This window comes from Oncorhynchus tshawytscha, linkage group LG15 (genome assembly GCF_018296145.1).
Source record: "Oncorhynchus tshawytscha isolate Ot180627B linkage group LG15, Otsh_v2.0, whole genome shotgun sequence".
NCBI classification, from domain to species: Eukaryota; Metazoa; Chordata; class Actinopteri; order Salmoniformes; family Salmonidae; genus Oncorhynchus; species Oncorhynchus tshawytscha.
In genome coordinates this window covers 40,535,990-40,562,489 of record NC_056443.1, presented here as the reverse complement: position 1 = coordinate 40,562,489, position 26,500 = coordinate 40,535,990, and the positions used below count along the sequence as shown (strand labels likewise).

Sequence of the window (26,500 nt, the reverse complement as noted above, 5' to 3'; positions counted from 1 at the left end):
AGGAACGTATAATTATCAGAACTCTAGAGAGACAGATAAAAAGGAAGGGTGGTGTAGGTTAGTGGAGAGGACTGCTCTCTCTTTTCCCATCTCCTTTTCATACTTTCTCCTTTCATTCTATTCTCTCAGTCCTCGAAAGCACAGCCTGACTGCAGACATGATACATGCAGGGGAGAGGGGGAGAGAGAGAGAGAGAGAGAGAGAGAGAGAGAGAGAGAGAGAGAGAGAGAGAGAGAGAGAGAGAGAGAGAGAGAGAGAGAGAGAGAGAGAGAGAGAGAGAGAGAGAGAAAGAAGGGCATTCTATGCCATCAAAAGGAACATAAAATCAACATACCAATTACATACCAATGGCTAAAAACACTTGAATCAGTTATAGAACCCTTAGTCCTTTACGGTTGTGAGGTCTGGGGTTCGCTCACCAACGAGCAGTTCGCTACATGGGACAAACACCAATTTGAGACTCTGCATGCAGAATTCTGCAAAACTATCCGTAGAACACCAAATAATGCATGCAGAGCAGAATTAGGCCGATACCCACTAATTATCAAAATCCAGAAAAGAGCCGTTAAATTCTACAACCACCTAAAAGGAAGCGATTCCCAAACCTTCCATAACAAAGCCATCACCTACAGAGAGATGAACCTGGAGAAGAGTCCCCTAAGCAAGCTGGTCCTGGAGCTCAGTTCCCAAACACAAACACACCCAACAGAGCCCCAGGACAGCAACACAATTAGACCGAACCAAATCATGAGAAAAAAAAAGATAATTACTTGACACATTGGAAAGAATTAACAAAAAAACAGAGCAAACTAGAATGCTATTTGGCCCTACACAGAGAGTACACAGCGGCAGAATACCTGACCACTGTGACTGACCCAAAATTAAGGAAAGCTTTGACTATGTACAGACTCAGTGAGCATAGCCTTGCTATTGAGAAAGGCCGCCGTAGGCAGACATGGTTCATTGACAGATTGGAAAGAATCAACAACAAAAAAAGCAAACTAGAATGAACTATTTGTCAAAATGAGGTGGAAACTGAGCTGCACTTCCTAACCTCCTGCCAAATGTATGACCATATTAGAGACACATATTTCCCTCAGATTACACAGATCCACACAGAATTAGAAAACAAACTCAATTTTGTTAAACTCCCATATCTACTGGGTGAAATTTGAAACATATCTACAGCTGAAAGATACAACCTATATTTATCTTTATTTATTCAAAGAGAGATTCAGGAGAACCTTTCAACCCAAGCGAGTCTGGTCACACATCAATCTGCCCTGCAGACAAGGATAGTCACCTGCATGCTAACGTTTGCTAGCTAGCTAGTTAGCTCAACTTAACCAAAGCAATTTTCGGTCAGCTCTAAATTGCTCCTAAATATCTAGCTGTGCGACCTAGAACAACATCACAGAGAGCGTATTGTGGTTATAGGCCATAGAGAATAGACTGAGCGCAGATTCGTGACCGTTGTGTTTCCAGCACTACTACAGAGAAAATGACTTGTTTCTAGCAGTTCAAAAGATGAGCCATATTTTTTTTGTGTGGGGGGGGGTTGACTGCTTGCACTTTACACATAAACCGCGTTGTGGGCTGAACAAGCTAATGCTAACGACCACCAACTTGAATCGTGGTGCCTGCCGACCTCAGGTGCAGTGCCACTGGGTCAGCTGTAGCCTAGAAAACTAGTAACGGGGACGATTTCTTTCTCCTCCCAAGGATTATACAGTATTTCGAGTAGGATAGCAGCCTTCACAATAAATAGCCATCTAGTTGTCACCGTGATATATTGCATCCAATGGAGAGAGAATACATGGTGAAGAAACAAAGGGACAGAGTGTCCTCCTTAGCTGTCACGGCCCTGTGTGATTCGGTTCACTTGGCATACGACATAAATCATAGTTTTGTAGGCCTCTAAAGGTTCGTTTTTAAACAACATTGTTCCATAATGCTACAGTATTAGCTAAAGCCTGTTCACTTTACCAGTAGTAATGCAACCATTTGGTGGCACAAGGAAAATGTTGTGAGTCTGGTAAAATAATCGGTGATATTGTGTAGGCTATAACAATGTTGCATTAGTTTGCTAGGGTTTGAAGTAGGTGTATCTAGCTGTCCTATTTGCATTTGATCAACGCCTCAATTGATTTCATAAACTGTATTGGATATATGCTGTAGGTTGGAATCAACCGAAGATGATGAACCCTGGAGACGGGACATGACGAGGTGGCACTGAGGAAGAGGAACCCTGGAGATGGGACATGACGAGGTGGCACTGAGGAAGATGAACCCTGGAGATGGGACATGATGAAGTGGCCCAGAGGAAGATGAACCCTGGAGATGGGACATGACGAGGTGTCCCTGAGGAAGAGGAACCCTGGAGATGGGACATGACGAGGTGTCCCTGAGGAAGAGGAACCCTGGAGATGGGACATGACGAGGTGTCCCTGAGGAAGAGGAACCCTGGAGATGGGACATGACGAGGTGGCCCAGAGGAAGATGAACCCACGACACCAGCTTGATATGTCCCCTTGTCTTTTTACCCACGTAGAAACAGCCCTGCTGCTCGATGTCTCTCATTCTATTCTTTATTTGTGTATGCTTGTCCTAGGGGTTGAGAAGAGCTGACCAATCAGAATTGAGGAGGATTGTTACAGAGCCCCGTGAGCAACACCTGATGCTGTGCTGACTTCCTGGATGTTCTCTGGCCCAAACTGCCCTGTTGTGTGTTTCACCTCCTCTCTGGACCACCTTAATAGAGTTGACCCTGATCATAGATTGGGCTGCATCATGGCCTGGCACGGCTACTCCCACCGCAGAGGACAGCAAGGCGCCTCAGAGGGTGATACACGCAGCCGAACGCACCACTGGGTGCAAACTGTCTGCCCTCCAGGACTCCTCCCCCCAACATTCACTTACTTAACCTGCTTCTCCCCCTACGGACATTTTCCCCCAATGACATAATATGTACAGATTAAGTGTGCAGTGCCTGGCCATTGAGAGAGGCCGCTATATGGACAGAGAGAGAGAAAATAGAGAGAGAGAGAGAGAGACAGAGAGAGAGAGACAGAGAGAGAGAGAGAGAGAGAGAGAGAGAGAGAGAGAGAGAGAGAGAGAGAGAGAGAGAGAGAGAGAGAGAGAGAGAGAGAGAGAGAGAGAGAGAGAGAGTTTGAGTTTTAAATACTCTTCATTGGGTCTGGGGGCCCACCACACAATAAATACTCATACAAAACCACAGTTACACATCAATTAAAAACACAACTCCAATTCCTCCTCCACAGTAACTACACACAACAGCCTCTGTATACCCCATATACTCAAAAACAGATCGATATTGTTGACAAGTTTGTAATAGGCAAACTCAATCCTTAGTCTCGCTGCCAACATTCCCTCCAGCATTCCCACCACATCCACAGACCCCTGTCCCCGAATGCTGTTCTTTCGGGTCTTCCATATCGCTAATTTTGCTGCCCCTAACACAAAATTAAGCAACACAACTACACCCTTTTGACTGAACCTGTACTTTGGCCCAAATATATACAGTTGGGAAGAGAAAACCTCTCCCAACGTTGAGAACCAATCAGTGATCAGTTCAATCATCCCAACCAACCTGGGACACAATAAAAACAGATGTGCCAGAGATTCAGACCCAGCACAGAATGGACACCCCTCCCCAACAGTAGGATCCAGGTGTACCAGATGCATATTGGTGGCTATGGCTCCATGTATTATCCTCCATTGGAGGTCAGCTGTCCTCTTATCAATAGGCAGTTTATATAATGATCGCCAACAGCCTTTTGGAGAGGCACCTGGACCAAGCACATCCGCCCACCTCGTCGATTTTACCCCTTCCAGGGAAGAGGCATGGGACACCTTTACACATATTCTGTACATGGCCTTCTTTCCCACCTCCTTGAACTCCCCCAGCTCCGGGGTATCGAAGGAAAGCAGCGTCCCCACGTCCTCTTCAAATGCCCCCATCGCAGCACTAACAATCAGTGCAGGGAACACATAATCCAGACCCTCCTTCCACCGATCAGAATTGGAAGTGTCAGTCACATACTGTAGATGAAGCACTGGCAAGGAATCGCAGACCTCATCGACGACCTTCCTCAGTAGACGAGATGATCGGATCCCCGCTCTTTCTCCCAGCTCCTCCAATCTGCTCCTGCTCTGCATCAGATGACCCAGCTTGGTACACCCCACGCCTAACAGGCATGAACGTAGGCTAGCTGAACCCAGAACACGGGACTGGATGGCAGTGTTGTGAAAAAGAGGCTCTTCAAAAAGCCACATCCCTGGTGGCGTGCAGGCCTTACGGGACTTGACAAAGACTCTCCAAGCCTGCATAACAGACTCATAAAATGGAGTCAGGCCAGTCAAATCACCCCCTCCAGCTTTAAGAGGAAAAGATGCTTGTCGAAGCCCAAACAGCCCGCTCTCCTCATCAATATGTAGGCTGTTTCGACCCAGCTAGAACAGTCTCTGTACAACAATCTCTGGGCTGCTTGGAGCCTGAAAGCCGTGATCCTAGAGGAAATGTCCACCAGGCCTTGCCCACCCTCGTGCAGTGGCAGGTACAGGGCTGCAGCTTTAATCCAGTGTTGCCCAGACCAGAAGAAATTGACAAGGGTCCTCTGAAGCTCTTGTATCAGACCCTTTGGTGGCTGTAAAATCATTAGTCTGTGCCACAGGGTAGAAGCAGCAAGATTATTAGCTACCAGGACCCGTCCCCTATAAGACAGCTGGGGCAACACCCATTTCCACCTTGACAGTCTGGCACACACTTTCTCCACTACACCCTCCCAGTTCTTTTTTGAAAGACATCGGAGCCTAGAAAAACCCCCAAAGTCTTCATTCCATCTCTGCCCCACTGAAGCCCCCCTGGTAACCATGGAGTAGACCCCATCTGAAGCTGACCTGCCCACAGCGCTTCACTCTTTCCCCAATTGACTTTAGCTGAGGAGGCCCCCTCATACACCTTTAAAGCGTTTGAGAGAACCTTAACATCCTCACCCCCTGTAATAAAAACTATCACGTCATCTGCATACGCAGACAGTGCTATCGTGGGACCCTTCGTTACACCTGGCACAAAGAAACCAGTAAGCTTCGCTCTTAAAAAACAAAGCATTGGTTCAATCGCCAGACTATATAACTGCCCTGAAATTGGGCATCCCTGCCTGATGCCCCTTTCGACAGGGATGGGGCAACTTAAACCACCACCCACCTTCACCATACACGAGGCTCCAGCATACAGTAAATTCACCCAAGACAGAAAAACATCCCCAAACCCAAAGGCTTTCATTATTTTAAACAAGTACTGGTGGTCCACACGATCAAAAGCCTTCTCCTGATCCAACGAAAGTAAACCCACATTTACATCAGACAGTTTACAAATGTCTAAAACATCTCTTATCAGAAACAAGTTGTCAACAATAGAGCGATCAGGTACACAGTAGGACTGGTCCTTGTGGATCAACAACCCCAGATACTCTTTCAACCTGTTTGAGAGACATTTAGAAACAATTTTATATTCTGCGCACAGCAAAGCAACAGGTCTCCAATTTTTTATGAGAGCCAAATCCCCTTTTTGGCAACAGTGAAAGCACTGCACGTTGACAGGATACAGGAAGAGAACCCTCATGAAAAGATTCACACATCACTTCATAAAAGTCCTCCCCAATAGACCCCCAAAAGTGCTTATAAAACTCAGATGGTAACCCATCGATGCCAGGGGCTCGGCCTGTTGAGAGCTGCATAACAGCTGTGGACAGCTCCTGCAGTGTAATGTCAGCGTCCAATGCGACTCTCTGCTCAGGTCCCAATTTAGGAAGACCATGTAACAACTGTTCAGTACACATAGAGTCACAATCCTCCGCCTTATAAAGGGACGAGTAGAAATCCACGGCATGTTGACGCATTTCAATATCATTCGTGGTCACCTTCCCATCAGGGAGACGAAGGCAGACCATCCGTTTACGTTGAAATGTCGACTTTCCTAGGTTAAAAAAAAAAGCACTAGGAGCATCCATATCCTTGAGGGAAGCGAAACGAGACCTAATCAAGGCACCCTTCACTCTTTCATGCAGAAACGACCTCAGTTCATGTCTCTTGTCCTGTAAGTTCATGACTAGTCCAGGGTCATTCTGAGTGAGCAGCTTCAATTCAATAGATTTGATGTCCTGTTCAAGGGCCTTGATAGTCTCTTTAAATTCAGTTTGAGACAGAGCAGTATACTGTTGACAAAAACTCGTATTTGGGCCTTCCCAACCTCCCACCATTGTCTCAAGGACTCAAAATTCCCTTTTATACCCCTCCATTTTTCCCAAAACAACAAAAACCTGTCACAAAACATGACATCATGTAACAATTTAACATTAAAATACCAGTAAGGTGATGACCTTCGTGGACAGGACAAGTGAATATCAACAGTAACCATATGATGATCAGAGAAACCCACAGGAGTAATGGCACACTTTCCAACCCTACTACAGTATTGCTCAGATACATACAACCTGTCTAACCGTGCTGCACTGACACAACCTTCATTAATTTTTAGCCATGTGTACTGCCTAACTTTGGCATTCCTTACTCTCCACACATCAGAAAGCTCAAACTCAGTTAATAGGCCAGACAGGCAAGTGGCTGACCGCAGGTGAGGTTCTTCAGAGGTGCGATCAACAGTAAAATCCACTGTACAGTTCCAGTCACCCCCTAAAACCATACACCCCTCTTGGTCACACTGTCTTAACATTTCCTTTAGTTGATCAAATACAGCAATACGCTCTGTACCCTCATTAGGAGCATAAACATTCAAAAAAACAAACAAAAACCCCATAACATCCACCTTGACCAATAAAACCCGACCCTTGACAATCTCTGTTGTAGATACCACAGTCACTCCTAAGCCTGAGGAAAACAATATTGCCACCCCAGCACTGAAATTAGTACCATGACTGAGTACATGCTGCCCCTCCCACCACATACCCCAGTCAACCTCATTTTCCTCATCGCTATGTGTCTCCTGTAGGAAAACTACATTAAGCCTTTTCTGTTTTATTACTTCTAATACCCAAGCCCTCTTATTCCTGTCCCTTCCCCCATTCATATTGAGAGAACCTACCCTTAGTACCTCCATGTAGAAAAGAGAAAAGAAAAGCAGAAGAAACCACAGAGAAACCAACGAGAAAAAAGACACACTATGAAGCATGATCATCGTCATTATTTTTTTCTTCTCTTAACCTGAACACGTTTCCCACCACCTTTTGCTGCTGCAACAGCAGTAATAAATTTCCTCAAGCGAAACCGCTTCTTCTCACTCAGCTGGTCTAACCCCACCGTCTTCTGTAACATCACAGCTGACCTCACAAACTTATCAACATCAAAATAATCTGCCAATTTGACAGATTTCCCAAAAGTCTGATCCAGAAACTCATTTACCTCCTCTAGATCATAAACTGAGTCCGTACCAGCAGCTGTCTTATCTAAAGAGATATCCATATCCTTCTCTTGATCCTCCTCAGCTGAGAAAACAGACAACTGACTCCCCTCTACCACATCCCTTTCAACACTCTCCACTTGCACCTCATCACTCGTACCAGGCATCTCCTCCACTATCTGGGAGACTAGCCCCACCTGAACATCACTACTCATAGTGGGCATCTTCTCCACTAACTGAGAACCTAGCTCCACATGAACCTCAGCACTCGTAGTGGGCATCTCCTCCACTACCTGGGAGCTTAGCTCCACATGAAAACCCTCCTGTACTTCATTACTCGTAGTGGGCATCTCCTCCACTACCTGGGAGCTTAGCTCCACATGAAAACCCTCCTGTACTTCATTACTCGTAGTGGGCATCTCCTCCACTACCTGGGAGCTTAGCTCCACATGAAAACCCTCCTGTACTTCATTACTCGTAGTGGGCATCTCCTCCACTACCTGGGAGCTTAGCTCCACATGCAAACCCTCCTGTACCTCATTACTCGTAGTGGGCAACTCCTCCACTACCTGGGAGCCTAGCTCTACATGAACCCCAGCACTCGTAGTGGGCATCTCCTCCACTCCCTGGGAGCCTAGCTCCACATGAACCCCCTCCTTTACCCCAGCACTCATACTGGGCACCTGCTCACCAGTCTGAGGAACTGGCTCTTCAGATACATCCTTACCTTCTACAACAATACTTTTCTGTAGCATAACATTTCCTTCTAATACAAGTTGCAACCCCGTGCCCCCAACACGGATAACTTGTTCCTCAGCAACAGGTGCTTGTGGCTGCTCTACCGCTGTCAGCTCACCTCTCCCTACATCAGTGGGCCCAGGCGTTACGATGACCACCTGTGCCCCTCCCTCTGCCTTCCTGTTTCAACGCCGGGTGTTTGCAACCCAACGGGACAACCTTAATTGAACTGGCGAACTTCCCAAAGCGCAATAACTCGCGCTCCAATAGCTCATTAGGAATAAACGGTGGTACATTTGAAATCGTTACCCTTGTTGACGGAGAAAAAAGCGGCGTAACTTGAATAAACATTCCTTTAAGAAGTACACCATGCTCAACCATCCGATCAACTAGACACTCTTCTTTAAGAAATACCACCACAGCTTTATTCATCCGGGATGCATACGCAATATTCTCATAGCCTACCTTCTCTCCTACTGCGACCAGAAACTCCTCCACCGTGACAGCAGCTTCAGTAACACACCTAAAGCCTAAACGTTAATCATGCATCAACAAAAAAAATGCCACCAAGAAATAGCAAACCGAAAGAAAGTTGTGAATATCTAACTCTCCACAACACACGCACTCCTTCACTCAAACAATTCCCAGCATGCACCAATCACTCCCAGCATGCAGAGAGAAAGAGAGAGAGAAAGAGAGAGAGAGGGTGGGTAGAGAGAGAGAGGGTAGAGAGAGAGAGTAGGTAGAGAGAGAGAGAGAGAGAGAGGGTAGAGAGAGAGCGGGTAGAGAGAGAGAGAGTAGGTAGAGAGAGAGAGAGAGAGAGAGAGAGAGAGAGAGAGATAAGATAATAAGATAATGTTCTTATGGTAAAGACAAGAAGAGGATATAATTGCCATTTTCATGTTCATCTACTCTCTCTCTCTCTCTAGCTCCATTATTTTTTTCCCGTCTCTCTCTCTCTCTCTCTATTCCCTCTTCACTCCCTCTATCTCTGAGGTGTCTCTGTCTCTGTGTGTATCTGATAGGTTGTGACATATGTATTGACTCTGTAGTTTAAGCCATCCTTCAGACTTCATTACTCTTTGTCCCTTGAGGGTCTCCCTGTCAAACTCTTCCTTCCTCATTCTCTCTTCCTTCTCTCTCCTCCGAACTTTCTCTCTGTGCTTATATCCTGCATATGACCTTCCTATAATGTCAGGTGTAGCTGTGCGACCTGGTCTCAGATCATGTTGTATTATTCTGTAAGTTAATATGAGACACTCCATTTAGATGATATGTTAAGATTTGTAAGGTATGTATTAATTTATGGATATCCATCACCCATTTCATATGATACAGTATGAGTTAGAGGAATGTTTACCTAAAACAGTCAGGGTTAGAGGAACGGTTAGCTATAATGGATAAGGTTAGGGTTGGGGGAAGGGTAAGCTATAATGGATAAGGTTAGGGTAAGGGTTAGCTATAATGGATATGGTTAGGGTTGGGGTAAGGGTTAGCTTTAATGGATAAGGTTAGGGTTGGGGGAAGGGTAAGCTATAATGGATAAGGTTAGGGTAAGGGTTAGCTATAATGGATATGGTTAGGGTTGGGGTAAGGGTTAGCTTTAATAATGGATAAGGTTAGGGTTGGGGGAAGGGTAAGCTATAATGGATAAGGTTAGGGTAAGGGTTAGCTATAATGGATATGGTTAGGGTTGGGGTAAGGGTTAGCTATAATGGATAAGGTTAGGGTAAGGGTTAGCTATAATGGATATGGTTAGGGTTGGGGTAAGAGTTAGCTATAATGGATAAGGTTAGGGTTACGGTTAGCTATAATGGATAAGGTTAGGGTTGGGGGAAGGGTTAGCTATAATGGATAAGGTTAGGGTGTGGGTTAGCTATAATGGATAAGGTTAGGGTTGGGGAAGGGTTAGCTATAATGGATAAGGTTAGGGTAAGGGTTAGCTGTAATGGATATGGTTAGGGTTGGGGTAAGGGTTAGCTATAATGGATAAGGTTAGGGTTAGGGTTAGGGTTAGCTATAATGGATAAGGTTAGGGTTGGGGTAAGAGTTAGCTATAATGGATAAGGTTAGGGTTACGGTTAGCTATAATGGATAAGGTTAGGGTTGGGGGAAGGGTTAGCTATAATGGATAAGGTTAGGGTGTGGGTTAGCTATAATGGATAAGGTTAGGGTTGGGGAAGGGTTAGCTATAATGGATAAAAAAAAAAATCAAAATCAAAAAAATCAAAAAAAAAAAAAAATTTAAGGTTAGGATAAGGTTAGGGTAAGGGTTAGCTGTAATGGATATGGTTAGGGTTGGGGTAAGGGTTAGCTATAATGGATAAGGTTAGGGTTAGGGTTAGGGTTAGCTATAATGGATAAGGTTAGGGTTAGAGGAACGGTTACCTATAATGGATAAGGTTAGGGTTAGGGTTAGGGTTAGCTAAAATTGATACGGTTAGGCTTAGGGGAAGGGTTAGCTATAAGGGATAGGGTTAGGGTTAGGGTAAGAGTTAGCTATAATGGATAAGGTTAGGGATAGGGTAAGAGTTAGCTATAATGGATAAGGTCAGGGTTAGGGTAAGAGTTAGCTAAAAGGGATAAGGTTAGGGTTAGGGTAAGGGTTAGCTATAATGGATAAGGTTAGGGTAAGGGTTAGCTATAATGGATAAGGTTAGGGTAAGGGTTAGCTATAATGGATAAGGTTAGGGTTAGGGTTAGGGTTAGCTATAATGGATAAGGTTAGGGTTGGGGGAAGGGTTAGCTATAAAGGATACGTTTAGGGTTAGGGGAAGGGTTAGCTATAATGGATAAGGTTAGGGTTAGGGTAGGGGTTAGCTATAATGGATAAGGTTAGGGTTAGGGGAAGGGTTAGCTAAAATTGATAAGGTTAGGATTCGGGGAAGGGTTAGCTATAATGTTAAGGTTAGGGTTAGGGTAGGGGTTAGCTATAATGGATAAGGTTATGGTTAGGGGAAGTGTTAGCTAAAATTGATACGGTTAGGTTTAGAGGAAGGGTTAGCTATAAGGGATAGGGTTAGGGTTAGGGTAAGAGTTAGCTATAATGGATATGGTTAGGGTTAGGGGAAGGGTTAGCTATAATGGATAAGGTTAGGATTAGGTTAGGGGTTAGCTATAATGGATAAGGTTAGGGTTAGGGTAGGGGTTAGCTATAATGGATACGGTTAGGGTTAGGGGAAGGGTTAGCTAAAATTGATAAGGTTAGGGTTCGGGGAAGGGTTAGCTATAATGGTTAAGGTTAGGGTAGGGGTTAGCTATAATGGATAAGGTTAGGGTAGGGGAAGGGTTAGCTAAAATTGATAAGGTTAGGGTTAGGGGAAGGGTTAGCTATAAGGGATAGGGTTAGGGTAAGAGTTAGCTATAATGGATAAGGTTAATGTTAGGGTTAGTAAGTAAGTAAGTAAGTAGCTGAAAAGTTGCTAATGAGCTAAAATGCTAAAGTTGTCCGTGATGAGATTCAAACTCACAACCTTTGGGTTGCCAGACGTTTGCATTGTACTCCTACCCAGCCACCCTGCTTTAGTAAACATTAGGGTTAGGGTTAGGGTAAGTGTTAGGGTAAGGGTTAGGGTTAGGGCAAGGGTTAGGGTTAGGGTTAGGGTAAGGGTAAGGGTAAGGGTTAGGGTTAGGGTTAGGGTAAGGGTTAGGGTAAGGGTTATCCCTTATGTAACCATACCAAACGTAAGATTTCATACTAACTTTACGTCTATGAGTCTATGAGACCAGGCTGGGCTGTGAGAAGTGTAGAGGTCATAGGTCAGTGTCGTCAGGTGTATTGTTGTAGAGAGGTCAGGTGTAGGTGTGTAAGGTGGATTCAAAATGTCAGATGTGTATTGTAAACTTGGGTAGACTCAGGTAGACTCGGGTAGTCTCAAGTAGACTCAGGTAAACGCAGGTAGTCTCAGGTAGACTCAGGTAAACTCAGGTACACTCAGGTAGACTCAGGCTATCGCAGGTCGACTGAGGTAGACTCAGGTTAACACAGGTAAACGCAGGTAGACTCAGGTAGACTCAGGTAAACTCAGGTAAACGCAGGTAGACTCAGGTAGACTCAGGTAAACTCAGGTAAACGCAGGTAGACTCAGGTAGACTCAGGTAAACTCAGGTAAACGCAAGTAGACTCACCTGTACACCAGTGTCTCATCGGCTGTACAGTTGTACTGTATCTGAAACATCCACACCAGGTAAGCTCCAGCCGATTGGCCCAGGTCCCATCGTACCTGTGCTGAAGTAGAAGTGACTCCCTGTATCCCAACCATCCTCTCCTCTTCTTCTTCCTCCTCTTCCTCTATCCTAATCCCTCCATCCTCCTCCTCTACCACACCACCCTCCTCATCCCCCTCTCCCTCCTCTCCTCTCCTCTCTTCCGTGTCTCTTGTGTTCCCTCCATTGTCAACTTCGGAATTCACACTTTTTCCAGTGGCAATGTCCGAAGAACCCTGAATTTTTCCATTAGAATTCCCAGCATTCCCAGTAACCGTCACATTCCCTGGAACGTTGACATTCCCATTTCGATTCGGCAACAGGATGATATTTAGATCCACCGTTGCGGTAGCCTCCCCAGCCGCGTTTATCGCTATGCACGTGTACACTCCGTCATCCCTAGCAACCGTAAAGAAGAGATCCAACGTTCCATTCCGGGACGATGTCGTCCGGCTGGAATTCGCCACAATCCGATCATCGGGGGAGACGAAATGGATGATTGGTTCGGGGTCGCCGATGGCTCTGCATTTCAGGGTTGCCCTTTGACCTTCCAGGACCCAGAGCTTGTGGGTGTGTCTGGTGATGAGGGGCGGCTCACAGGTGAACTCCTCCTCAAGGATGGACCAGAAATACCTGGACAGGTGAGATGGAGAGAGAAGAACGGTTAACTCTAACATTCACTGAGAGACACAGTATCCTTATCGCTCTATTTAAACATCTGAATAAAATCTATTATTGTGACTATCTTCATCCTGGTGGAGTTAGGAATCGGAGCTCACTGTAATGAACGAACGGAATCGGACAAAGACACTGTCATCTGTTTTACCTGCCGGCCAGGTGAGGGGGCGTGGCGCAGGTCTCCATATCGTCCTCTCGGACCAGCCTGCGTAACCATAACAACTCACAGTTACAGTGTAGCGGGTTCCCTCCGAAGTTCAGACTGATGACGCTGTTGTAGGGAGTGGGACTGATGGCTCCCGTCTGAGACCTGGAACATAATTCTAAAATAATGAGTCATTTGTAATAAGTAAGTCATTTGACAGTTCAGTTTACTCTGTGGCCTACTCTCATACCGCAACAACAACAAGAATTTAATTAATTATGACCCTTCCAAAAGCTTCGCCAATTAAATATTTACAGAACTTCAGCTTCACTCATGTAGAAAACCAACATATCCTTAAGGGATGTGTAATGTTTGGATAGTTGGTTTCTATTTATCAGCCGTCAGGATCAAAAGCAACTTACGGCACTATGTTTACATTTTAGTATCAGTGGCTGGCCGCAGCTGGAATCAAACCCACAACCCTAGAGTCGCTATCATCATGATGTTATCGGGTAAGTCACACACGTTGAGTAGATATAATGTGTCTACTGTCTTACCAGTTCAGTCACAGTCTTTCATTTCCCAGTCCAAGACTTGAACCAGCAACCTCTGAACTCTGGAGGAGGAGGGGGGGGGTGCTATGGTAACCTACCTGGCGAACAGGGGGTCAGGTGGCAGGGTCCTCAGCCTATTAGAGGTCATATCCAGACGAGCCAGCTTGTACAGCCCTCCAAAGCATCCCTCTGCGATGCGGTCTATCAGATTATGATCCAGGTTCAAAGTGTGGAGACTGGCCATGTTCTGGATCGACTCCCACGGAACCCTGCATTGAGGATGGACAGCTCGTTTATTTGACTCTGCAGAAGCCTTCAAAGTCAACATTACGAGGGGAACATAGGTCTTCGGCAGAATTTTTTGTAATACCTTTCATTGCACTGTCAATTACGACATTATGGACTGTTTGAAAGTAATGACCTTGTGTTTTCTCTGTACAAATGTAATGTTCTATACTGACATCACAGAATGTTGCTATAGTAAAAAACGTAGTGTAAAGAATACCAGAAATCATAGACTATTGCACAGCAAAAAAATCAGCCCAAAATATACAGTAGCAGTCAAATGTTTGGACACACCTACTCATTCAAGGTTTATTCTTTATTTGTACTATTTTCTACATTGAAAAAATATATTTTATATTGGTGATTCTTCAAAGTAGCCACCATTTGCCTCAATGACAGCTTTGCACACTCTTGACATTCTCTCAACCAGCTTCACCTGGAATACTTTTCCAACAGTCTTGAAGGAGTTCCTACATATGCTGAGCACCTTCATTCTGCGGTCCAACTCATCCCAAACCATCTCAAGTGGGTTGAGGTCGGGTGATTGTGGAGGCCAGGTCATCTGATGCAGCACTCCATCACTCTCCTTCTTGGTCAAATAGCCTTTACACAGCCTGGAGATGTGTTGTGTCGTTGTCCTGGTAGTCCCTCTAAGCGCAAACCAGATGGGATGGCGTATCGCTGCAGAATGCTGTGGTGGTTAAGTGTGCCTTGAATTCTAAATAAATCACAGACTGTGTCACCAGCAAAGCACCCCCACACCATCACACCTCCTCCTCCATGCTTCACGGTGGGAACCACACATGTAGAGATCATCCATTCACCTACTCAGCGTCTCACAAAGCCACAGCGGTTGGAACTAAAAAGCTCAAATTTGGACTCATTTGACCAAAGCACAGATTTCCACTGGTTTAATGTTCATTGCTCGTGTTTTCTGGCCCAAGCAAGTCTCTTCTTATTATTGGTGTCCTTTAGTTGTGGTTTCTTTGCTGCAATTCGACCACGAAGGTCTGATTCACACAGTCTCCTCTGAACAGCTGATGTTGAGATGTGTCTGTTACTTGAACTCTGTGAAGCATTTATTGAGGCCAATAAACGTATCCTCCTCGTAGTGCTTGATGGTTTTTGCGACTGCACTTGAAGAAACTTTCAAAGTTCTTGAAATATTCTGGATTGACTGACCTTCATGTCTTAAAGTAATGATGGACTGTCATTTGTCTTTGCTTATTTGAGCTGTTCTTGTCATAATATAGACTTGGTCTTTTACCAAATAGGGCAACTTGGTCTTCTACCAAATCTATCTATCTTCTGTGTACCACCCCTACCTTGTCACACTACAATTGATTGGCTCAAACGAATTAAGAAGGAAAGAAATTCCACAAATTTACCTTTAACAAGGCACATCTGTTAATTGAAATGCATTCCAGTTGACTACCTCATGAAACTGGTTGAGAGAATGCCAAGCGTGTGCAAAGCTGTCATCATGGCAAAAGGTATTTTGAAGAATCTCAAATGTTCAATATATTTAAATGTTTTATTTATTTAATTAACACTTTTTTTGCTTACTACATGATTCCATCTGTGTTATTTCATAGTTTTGATGTCTTCACTATTATTCTACAATGTAGAAATAGTTTAAAAAAAATTAAAAACCCTTGAATGAGTCGGTGTGTAAAGACTTGGAGCTGTAAGTCTCCTCACCATCTGAGGTTATTGTAAGACAGGTCCAGATCCTCCAGCGTCAATAACAAATCATTGAACGCTTCTGCCGACACCCTGGTCAGCTGGTTACCGTTGACGATGAGGTGCTGTAGATTGACCAATCCCAACAGGTCCCTCGGTCCCAGCGTCGTCAAGCGGTTACCGTCCAAATGCAAACTCCGCAAGCTCTCCAGATCGGAGAACGTCATTGGTCGGATGGAGTGGATAGTGTTCCGGGATAGAGTCAGATCAACCAATCCGGTCATGTTGGCGAAGTCAGCCCCGCCCACTTCTGTGATGTAGTTATCACCCAATCGGAGCTCGACGGTTCGTCGATCGACATTCGGGGGAACAAATAGCAGGCCTTTATCTGCACAGAGCGTGCTCAGAGAGTCCGACAGGTTCCGACAGACGCAGTGGAATGGACACACTGCGACCACGTCCCATGTCTCCCCTGCACCAATCAGAGAGGGCAGCAGGCAGCAGCATGTGACCAACGTCAGCCAATGGAGAGCCGGGAAAGCCGTGGATGTGCCGGGGGTGGGGCAGGCACAGCGAATGAGATGGGAGGAGAATGATCCAGGAAGGGACTGGGAAAGGGGTAGTAGTTTGCAGGAGTTCAGAAGTGTGTTTGAAGGGGTGATGGAGGGATGGAGGGAAGAGAGGATGGAATGTTCTTCCCTTCTCTGTGGGTGTGTGTGTGTGTGGGGTGATGGGTGTCGTCTTCGGATTGAATGGGAAGGTGGGGGGTCTGGCATGGTAGTATGGAGAGTTATCCACAGACCTAGAGAGAGAGAGAGAAGAGAGAGAGAAGAGAGAGAGAGAGAAAAGAAAGTGAGAGAGAGAGAGAGAGAGAGAGTGAGAGAGGAGGAGAGAAAAGAGAGAGAGGACAGAGAGACAGAGAGAGAGAGAGGGAGAGAGAAAATAAGTGTTACAGACTCACATTGTTTGGATAGTATTATGTAAGAAGCCCCTTGTTTGTGTGTGTGTGTATGTGTGTGTATGTGTCTGTGTGTGTGTGTGTGTGTGTATGTGTGTGTATGTGTGTGTGTGTGTGTGTGTGTGTGTGTGTGTGTGTGTGTGTGTGTATGTGTCTGTGTGTGTATGTGTGTGTGTGTGTGTGTGTGTGTGTGTGTGTGTGTGTGTGTGTGTGTATGTGTGTGTGTGTGTGTGTGTGTGTGTATGTGTGTGTGTGTGTGTGTGTGTGTGTGTGTGTGTGTGTGTGTGTGTGTGTGTGTGTGTGTGTGTGTGTGTGTGTGTGTGTGTGTGTGTGTGTGTGTGTGTGTGTGTGTGTGTGTGTGTGTGTGTGTGTGTGTGTGTGTGTGTGTGTGTGTGTGTGTGTGTGTGTGTGTGTGTGTGTGTGTGTGTGTGTGTGTGTGTGTGTGTGTGTGTGTGTGTGTGTGTGTGTGTGTGTGTGTGTGTGTGTGTGTGTGTGTGTGTGTGTGTGTGTGTGTGTGTGTGTGTGTGTGTGTGTGTGTGTGTGTGTGTGTGTGTGTGTGTGTGTATGTGTGTCTGTGTGTGTGTGTGTGTGTGTGTATGTGTGTGTGTGTGTGTGTGTGTGTGTGTGTGTGTATGTGTGTGTATGTGTGTGTGTGTGTGTGTGTGTGTGTGTGTGTGTGTGTGTGTGTGTGTGTGTGTGTGTGTGTGTGTGTGTGTGTGTGTGTGTGTGTGTGTGTGTGTGTGTGTGTGTGTGTGTGTGTGTGTGTGTGTGTGTGTGTGTGTGTGTGTGTGTGTGTGTGTGTGTGTGTGTGTGTGTGTGTGTGTGTGTGTGTGTGTGTGTATGCAAGCCCTTGTGTCTGTGTTAGGTCTTCTCTGAAACATTATAATCCACTCTGTGTTTTATAGTTCAGGAAATTCACACACACACAGGACACACACACAGGATACACACACACAAACACACACACAGGACACACACACACAAACACACACACAGGACACACACACAGGACACACACACAGTCACCATGGATCCCTGTGCATTCAACCCGTATATTACTACAGTACACTACACCTTAACGCTGCATAGCAACAGCATCCCAGAATACTCCACTACAGCCTAGCAACAACATCTCAACCCACCTCACTATACATGCAAACTCCTTAGTTACAGAAGCAACCCACAGCACTACACCGGTGTCACGGCAACCCATCAAATGATGAGACCACGGGAATCTCCAAAGCATCAGTAACTGAGATAGACGCACGGACAGCGTCACAGCGCGACAGGCATGCTATCTACATTACAATGTCCTTATTATAGAGCCATACCTAGGGTATAACAAACAAAAATCTGGTAACTTCCCTCAAATTCCCCATGTTCTCTGTTTGTCACTCTAGCCATAACACTTGAGATCAGTTCCAGGATCAGAGGCGTTGGACACCACTCCCAGGATCTGAGGAGTTGGACACCAGTTCCAGGATCTGAGGCGTTGGACACCAGTTCCAGGATCTGAGGCGTTGGACACCAGTTCTAGGATCTGAGGCGTTGGACACCAGTTCCAGGATCTGAGGCGTTGGACACCAGTTCCAGGATCTGAGGCGTTGGACACCAGTTCCAGGATCTGAGGCGTTGGACACCAGTTCCAGGATCTGAGGCGTTGGACACCAGTTCCAGGATCTGAGGCGTTGGACACCAGTTCCAGGATCTGAGGCGTTGGACACCAGTTCCAGGATCTGAGGCGTTGAACACCAGTTCCAGGATCTGAGGCGTTGGACACCAGTTCCAGGATCTGAGGCGTTGGACACCAGTTCCAGGATCTGAGGCGTTGGACACCAGTTCCAGGATCTGAGGCGTTGGACACCAGTTCCAGGATCTGAGGCGTTGGACACCAGTTCCAGGATCTGAGGCGTTGGACACCAGTTCCAGGATCTGAGGCGTTGGACACCAGTTCCAGGATCTGAGGCGTTGGACACCAGTTCCAGGATCTGAGGCGTTGGACACCAGTTCCAGGATCTGAGGCGTTGGACACCAGTTCCAGGATCTGAGGTGTTGGACACCAGTTCCAGGATCTGAGGCGTTGGACACCAGTTCCAGGATCAGTTCCTACTTCGCAGTAAGAATATTTGTTGTTGTTTTGTTGCAGAAATGACTTTTTGATCATAATTAACTTTCATTTAATTATAAACTGGCCTGGGATCCGTTAATAATATGAATTATAATGTGCAATTACGTGCCTAATTTAGCCAAGGAGAAAGCACTGACCTATAGGAGGGAGAATAAAGTGTCCTTCCTGGCTAGTCATTATTGGCTGAGGTAATAGGGTGGATAGACACTCCTGATTGGTCTATCATGTCCCAGGTTCGAGTCTGAAACAGAATGTTTTTTGTTTGTTGCTTAAGCGTGTAGATAATCTTTGCTGCAGTTCTCAAAAGCATTGCTGCCTTGAATTTGAGCTGGGTTTAAACGAGGCTCCGGTCTGGAGGTTTACATCTGTGGGTGGGGCTAAGGTTTAACTGGGCGTGAACAATGTTGAATGCTGAATGGGCGTGAACAAAGAAAAGCTGTTTAGGAAGTGTGAAAATATCATCAAGTCTATCAAAGGGCATCTCTCTCTCTCTCCTCGCCTCTGTCTCTCTCTCTCTCTCTCTCTCTCTCTCTCTCTCTCTCTCTCTCTCTCTCTCTCTCCTCGCCTCTGTCTCTCTCTCTCTCTCTCTCTCTCTCTCTCTCTCCCTCGCCTCTGTCTCTCTCTCTCTCTCTCCCTCCATCTCTCTCTCCTCCCCCTGTCTCTCTGTCTCTCTCTCTCTCTCTCTCTCTCTCTCTGTCTCTCTCTCTCTCTCTCTCTCTCTCTCTCTCTCTCTCTCTCTCTCTGCTGTGCATGCATCTGGCTAGCTGTCACTCCACTGGCAAGGGCCTAGAAAGCTCATTGTCTTGAAGTCAAATTGCTGAGGGACTGGTCCATGTGGGGGAAAAGTAGGAAAGGTGGCCTTTTGAACCTCTGAGTTTATACTTTCAGAAAATGTACAAAATAAGAAAATCACTTACATTTGATAGAAGCTTCAATAGAGAAATCTGCACAAGTTAATACTGAATGGTCTTGGGGCCGCTCTCTCTGACCCCTTTCTAGTGCCCTACTTTTGACCAGGGCCCTATGGGCCATTATGCACTACATAGGGAATAGGGTGCACTATATAGGGAATAGGGTGCACTATATAGGGAATAGGGTGCACTATATAGGGAATAAGGTGCACTATATAGGGAATAGGGTGCACTATATAGGGAATAGGGTGCACTACATAGGGAATAGTGTGCACTATATAGGGAATAGGGTACACTATATAGGGAATAGGGTGGACTATATAGGGAATAGGGTGCACTATATAGGGAATAGGGTGCACTATATAGGGAACAGGGTGCACTATATAGGGAATAGGGTGCACTACATAGGGAATAGGTTGCACTATATAGGGAATAGGGTACCGTCCAGGCTACATCAACACCAGACGAGAACGATGGTTCTGTATGTCTCTGTTACTGAATAACTCAAATAACTCAAACCACAGACCTTCAAAATTTAACCTCAATGCTCAGAGGGCGAGAGAGATGGAGCGAGAGAGAGAGGGACAAACAATGCAGAGAGAGGGAACAATTGAGAGAAAGAGAGAGGGAAAGAGACTTGGAAGAGACTTGGAAAGAGAGGGAGAGGGTCACTCTTTAAGAGTAGTATGTCTGATTTGACAATAAAACACATTGACTTCATACAACAACATACCTACAACCCATATCTACTACCTACTACCCATATCTACTACCTACTACCCATATCTACTACCTACTACCCATATCTACTACCTACTACCCATAGATACTACCTTCTACCCATATCTACTACCTACAACCCATATCTACTACCTACTACCCATATCTACTACCTACAACCCATATCTACTACCTACTACCCATATATACTACCTACTACCCATATCTACTACCTACTACCCATATCTACTACCTACTACCCATATCTACTACCTACTACCCATATATACTACCAACAACCCATATCTACAACCTACTACCCATATATACTACCTACAACCCATAGATACTACCTTCTACCCATATCTTCTACCTACAAACCATATATACTACCTAGAACCCATATCTACTACCTACAACCCTTATCTACTACCAACAACCCATATCTACTACCTACAACCCATATCTACTACCTAGAACCCATATCTACTACCTACTACCCATAGATACTACCTACAACCCATATCTACTAACTTCTACCCATATCTACTACCTATCACCCATATCTACTACCTACAACCCATATCTACTACCTACTACCCATACCTACTACCTACTACCCATATCTACTAGCGACAACCCATATCTACTACCTACTACCCATATCTACTACCGACAACCCATATCTACTACCTGCTACCCATATCTACTAGCGACAACCCATATCTACTACCTACTACCCATATATACTACCTACTACCCATATCTACTAGCGACAACCCATATCTACTACCTACTACCCATACCTACTACCTACAACCCATATCTACTACCTACAACCCATATCTACTAGCGACAACCCATATCTACTACCTACTACCCATATATACTACCTACTACCCATATCTACTAGCGACAACCCATATCTACTACCTACTACCCATACCTACTACCTACAACCCATATCTACTACCTACAACCCATATCTACTACCTACTACCCATATCTACTAGCGACAACCCATATCTACTACCTACTACCCATATCCTAGAAAGAACAACTACCTACAATCATATTCTAGAGCATCTACCTACAACCCATAGCTTAGAGCTACTACCCACCTCCCACCCTAGTTAGAGCTACTACCTACAACCCATACCCTAGTTAGAGCTACTACCTACAACCCATACCCTAGTTAGAGCTACTACCGACAACCCATACCCTAGTTAGAGCTACTACCTACAACCCATACCCTAGTTAGAGCTACTACCGACAACCCATACCCTAGTTAGAGCTACTACCTACAACCCATAGCTTAGAGCTACTACCCACCTCCCATACCCTAGTTAGAGCATCTACCTACAACCCATAGCTTAGAGCTACTACCCACCTCCCATACCCTAGTTAGAGCTACTACCTACAACCCATAGCTTAGAGCTACTACCCACCTCCCATACCCTAGTTAGAGCTACTACCTACAACCCATAGCTTAGAGCTACTACCCACCTCCCATACCCTAGTTAGAGCTACTACCCACCTCCCATACCCTAGTTAGAGCTACTACCCACCTCCCATACCCTAGTTAGAGCTACTACCCACCTCCCATACCCCCATAGTTAGAGCTACTACCCACCTCCCATACCCTAGTTAGAGCTACTACCTACAACCCATAGCTTAGAGCTACTACCCACCTCCCATACCCTAGTTAGAGCATCTACCTACAACCCATAGCTTAGAGCTACTATCCACCTCCCATACCCTAGTTAGAGCTACTACCTACAACCCATAGCTTAGAGCTACTACCCACCTCCCATACCCTAGTTAGAGCTACTACCGACAACCCATTTCCTAGATCGAGCTACTATCTACAACCCATATCCTAGATAGAGCTACTACCTACAACCCGTATCCTAGATAGAGCTGCTACCGACAACCCATATCCTAGATAGAGCTACTACCTACAACCCGTATCCTAGATAGAGCTGCTACCGACAACCCATATCCTAAATAGAGCTACTACCTATAAGACATATCCTAGATAGTGCTAATACCGACAACCCATATCCTAGATAGAGCTGCTACCAACAACCCTCAGACCAGAGCTACTACTGACAACCCATATCCTAGATAGAGCTACTACCGACAACCCATATCCTAGAACTCTCCCTCTCTCTCCTTTACTCTCTCTCTCTTCCTCTCATTTTCCCTCTCCTTGGATTTCCTTCCTCCCCTCTCCCACTTGACTTTCTGAGGCTCTCTGTTCTGCCCTTGAAGCAACCTGAAGGTGAAGTATTCCCAGACCCAGAGGAACGCTGCTCCTTTCTCCCTCTCTCTATCTCACCCCTCCTATTCCACTTCATCTCTCCCTCTCCTCATTCTCCATCTCTCCCTCTCTCCCTCCCTCCCTTCTCATCCTCCTTTACTTTCTTTCTCTCTTTCTCTATCTCTCTCTATCTCTCTTGTTCTCTCTGTAGATTCCAGTAGAGTGCAGGCAGTATGTGTGTATATGTATGTATGTGTGTGTGTGTGTGTGTGTATATGTGTGTGTATATGTGTGTGTTTGTCTGTGTGTGTGTGTGTGTGTGTGTGTGTGTGTGTGTGGTACTAGTAACAGTAGAGTGCAGGCAGTATAACTGATCTGTCTCCTGAACCATCGATCCACCCTGAGGAGATGAATAGCACACTATCCCATTCGTTTACTCTCCACCTCCCTCCCTCCCTCTCTCCTCTATCTCTCTCTTTTCTCTTCCACTTCTACTTCCTCTATTCCATCTCCTCTTCCATCCTCCTCCGTTTGTCCTTCAGTCATCCCTCCCTCCTCCCCTCCCTCTCTCCTCCAGTCATCCCCCTCCTCCCCTCCCTCTCTCCTTCAATCATCCCCCTCCTCCCCTCCCTCTCCCTTCAATCATCCCTCCCTCCCTCTCTCCTCCAGTCATCCCCCTCCTCCCCTCCCTCTCTACTTCAGTCATCCCCCCCTCCTCCCCCCCTCTCTCTTCAGTCATCCCCCTCCTCCCCTCACCTCTCCTTCAGTCATCCCCCTTCTCCCCTCCCTCTCTCCTCCAGTCATCCCCCTCCTCCCCCCTCCCTCTCTCCTCCAGTCATCCCCCTCCTCCCCTCCCTCTCTCCTTCAGTCATCCCTCCCTCCTCCCCTCCCTCTCTCCTCCAGTCATCCCCCCTCCCTCTCTCCTTCAGTCATCCCCCTCCTCCCCTCCCTCTCTCCTTCAGTCATCCCTCCCTCCTCCCCTCCCTCTCTCCTTCAGTCATCCCCCTCCTCCCCTCCCTCTCTCCTCCAGTCATCCCCCCTCCTCCTCCTCCCTCTCTCCTCCAGTCATCCCCCTCCTCCCCTCCCTCTCTCCTTCAGTCATCCCTCCCTCCTCCCCTCCCTCTGTCCTCCAGTTCTCTCTCCTCCTCCCCGCCCTTACTCCTCCAGTTCTCTCTCCTCCTCCCCTCCCTCTGTCCTCCAGTTCTCTCTCCTCCTCCCCTCCCTCTGTCCTCCAGTTCTCTCTCCTCCCTCTCTCCTCCAGTCATCCCCCTCCTCCCCTCCCTCTCTCCTCCAGTCATCCCCCTCCTCCTCCCCTCCCTCTCTCCTTCAGTCATCCCCCCCTCCTCCCCTCCCTCTCTCCTCCAGTCATCCCCCTCCTCCCCTCCCTCTCTCCTCCAGTCATCCCCCTCCTCCCCTCCCTCTCTCCTTCAGTCATCCCTCCCTCCTCCCCTCCCTCTGTCCTCCAGTTCTCTCTCCTCCTCCCCGCCCTTACTCCTCCAGTTCTCCTCCTCCTCCCCTCCCTCTGTCCTCCAGTTCTCTCTCCTCCTCCCTCCCTCTGTCCTCCAGTTCTCTCTCCTCCTCCCTCTCTCTCTCCAGTCATCCCCCTCCCCTCCCTCTCTCCTCCAGTCATCCCCCTCCTCCCCTCCCTCTCTCCTTCAGTCATCCCTTCCCTCCTCCCCTCCCTCTCTCCTCCAGTCATCCCCCCCTCCTCCCCTCCCTCTCTCCTTCAGTCATCCCCCTCCTCCCCTCCCTCTCTCCTTCAGTCATCCCTCCCTCCTCCCCTCCCTCTCTCCTTCAGTCATCCCCCTCCTCCCCTCCCTCTCTCCTCCAGTCATCCCCCTCCTCCCCTCCCTCTCTCCTCCAGTCATCCCCCTCCTCCTCCCTCTCTCCTTCAGTCATCTCTCCTCCAGTCATCCCTCCCTCCTCCCCTCCCTCTGTCCTCCAGTTCTCTCTCCTCCTCCCCTCCCTCACTCCTCCAGTTCTCCATCCTCCTCCCCTCCCTCTGTTCTCTAGTTCTCTCTCATCCTCCCCTCCCTCTCTCCTCCAGTCATCCCTCCCTTCTCCTCTATAGCGAAGCTTTGTGGTCTAGAGGTTGAATGTCTGCATGAGTCATGGATTTTTGTATGTGTGTGTGTATGTCTGAGTGTGTCTTTGCATTTATGTGTGTGTGTGTGTATACTACAGTCTCTTTCTCTCTCTCTCGCTCTCGCTCTCTCTCTCTCCCCCCCTCTCTCTCTCTCTCTCTCTCTCTCTCTCTCTCTCTCTCTCTCTCTCCCTCTCTCTCCCTCTCTCTCTCCCTCTCTCTCTCTCTCTCACTCTCTATGTCTCGCTCTCTATATCTCTCTATGGCAAAGCTGCATTAATTGGGTTTGTTTTCCAATTCTTTGTGGATCTGTGTAATCTGAGGGAAATATGTATCTCTAATATGGTCATACGTTGGACAGGAGGTTAGGAAGTGTAGCTCAGTTTCCAACTCATTTTGTGGGCAGTGAGCACATAGCCTGTCTTCTCTTGAGAGCCAGGTCTGCCTACAGCGGCCGTTCTCAATAGCAAGGCTATACTTACTGAGTCTGTACATAGTTTTCCTTAAGTGTGGGTCAGTCACAGTGGTCAGGTATTCTGCCACTGTGTACTCTCTGTTTATGGCCAAGTAGCATTCTAGTTTGCTCTGTTTTTTTGTTAATTCTTTCCAATGTATCAAGTAATTATCTTTTTGTTTTCTCATGATTTGGTTGGGTCTAATTGTGTTGCTCTCCTGGGGCTCTGTGGGGTCAGTTTGTGTTTGTGAACAGAGTCCCAGGACCAGCTTGCTTAGGGACTCTTCTCCAGGTTCATCTCTCTGTAGGTGATGGCTTTGCTATGGAAGGTTTGGGAATCGCTTCCTTTTAGGTGGTTGTAGAATTTAACAGTTGTTTTCTGGATTTTGATTATTAGCTTTCATCGACCTAATTCTGCTCTGCATTATTTGGTGTTTTACGTTGTACACAGAGGATATTTTTGCAGAGTTTGGCATGCAGAGTCCCAATTTGTGAATTTTTGGGTTGTGAGCGGTCCCCAGACCTCACAACCATAAAGGACAATAGGTTTCTATAAATGATTCAAGTATTTGTAGCCAGATCCGAATTGGTATATCACATTTTATGTTCCTTTTGATGGCATAGAAGGCCTTTCTTGCCTTGTCTCTCAGCTTGTTCAAAGCTTTGTGGAAGTTACCTGTAGCGCTGATGTTTAGGCCGAGGTGTGAACAGTTTTGCCAAGAGTGTCGCAAAGCTGTCATCAAGGCAAAGGGTGGCTATTTGAAAAATGTCAAATATAAATATATTTTGATTTGTTTAACCTGTCCGCTAGCGGAACACCTCGCCAACAGCCAATGAAATAAATCAAATTTCTCAAACATACAAGGCACCATTTTAAAGATACAAGTCTTGTTTATCTAGCCACTGTGTCTGATTTTTTTTAATTTTTCTATAGCGAAAGCTCCACAAACGATTATGTTAGGTCACCACCAAGTCACAGAAAAACACAGCTATTTTTCCAGCCAAAGAGAGTTGTCACAAAAAGCAGAAATATAGATCAAATTAATCAATAACCTTTGATGATCTTCATCAGATGACACTCATAGGACTTCACGTTACACAATACATGTATGTTTTGTTCGATAAAGTGCATATTTATATACAAAAATCTAATTTTACATTGGCGTGTTACGTTCAGTAGTTCCAAAACATGCAGTGATTTTGCAGAGAGCCACATCAATTTACAGAAATACTTATAATAAACATTGATAATAGAC

The 26,500-nt window shown here is 46.3% G+C and overlaps 1 protein-coding gene across 1 annotated transcript in view; it reads right to left on the bottom strand.

The window, feature by feature from the left end:
• LOC112238239 (leucine-rich repeat and fibronectin type-III domain-containing protein 4-like) overlaps positions 1-26,500 on the bottom strand; it is a gene marked incomplete at its 3' end in the record, with an annotated part of 61,677 nt that overhangs the window by 10,691 nt on the left and 24,486 nt on the right. The window contains exons 2-5 of the mRNA XM_042297836.1: positions 15,746-16,529; positions 13,858-14,028; positions 13,209-13,370; positions 12,305-13,015 (exon numbers count right to left, since the gene is read on the bottom strand). Coding sequence (XP_042153770.1) covers positions 12,305-13,015; positions 13,209-13,370; positions 13,858-14,028; positions 15,746-16,503 — 1,802 coding nt within the window. The remainder of the gene's footprint in view (positions 1-12,304; positions 13,016-13,208; positions 13,371-13,857; positions 14,029-15,745; positions 16,530-26,500) is intronic.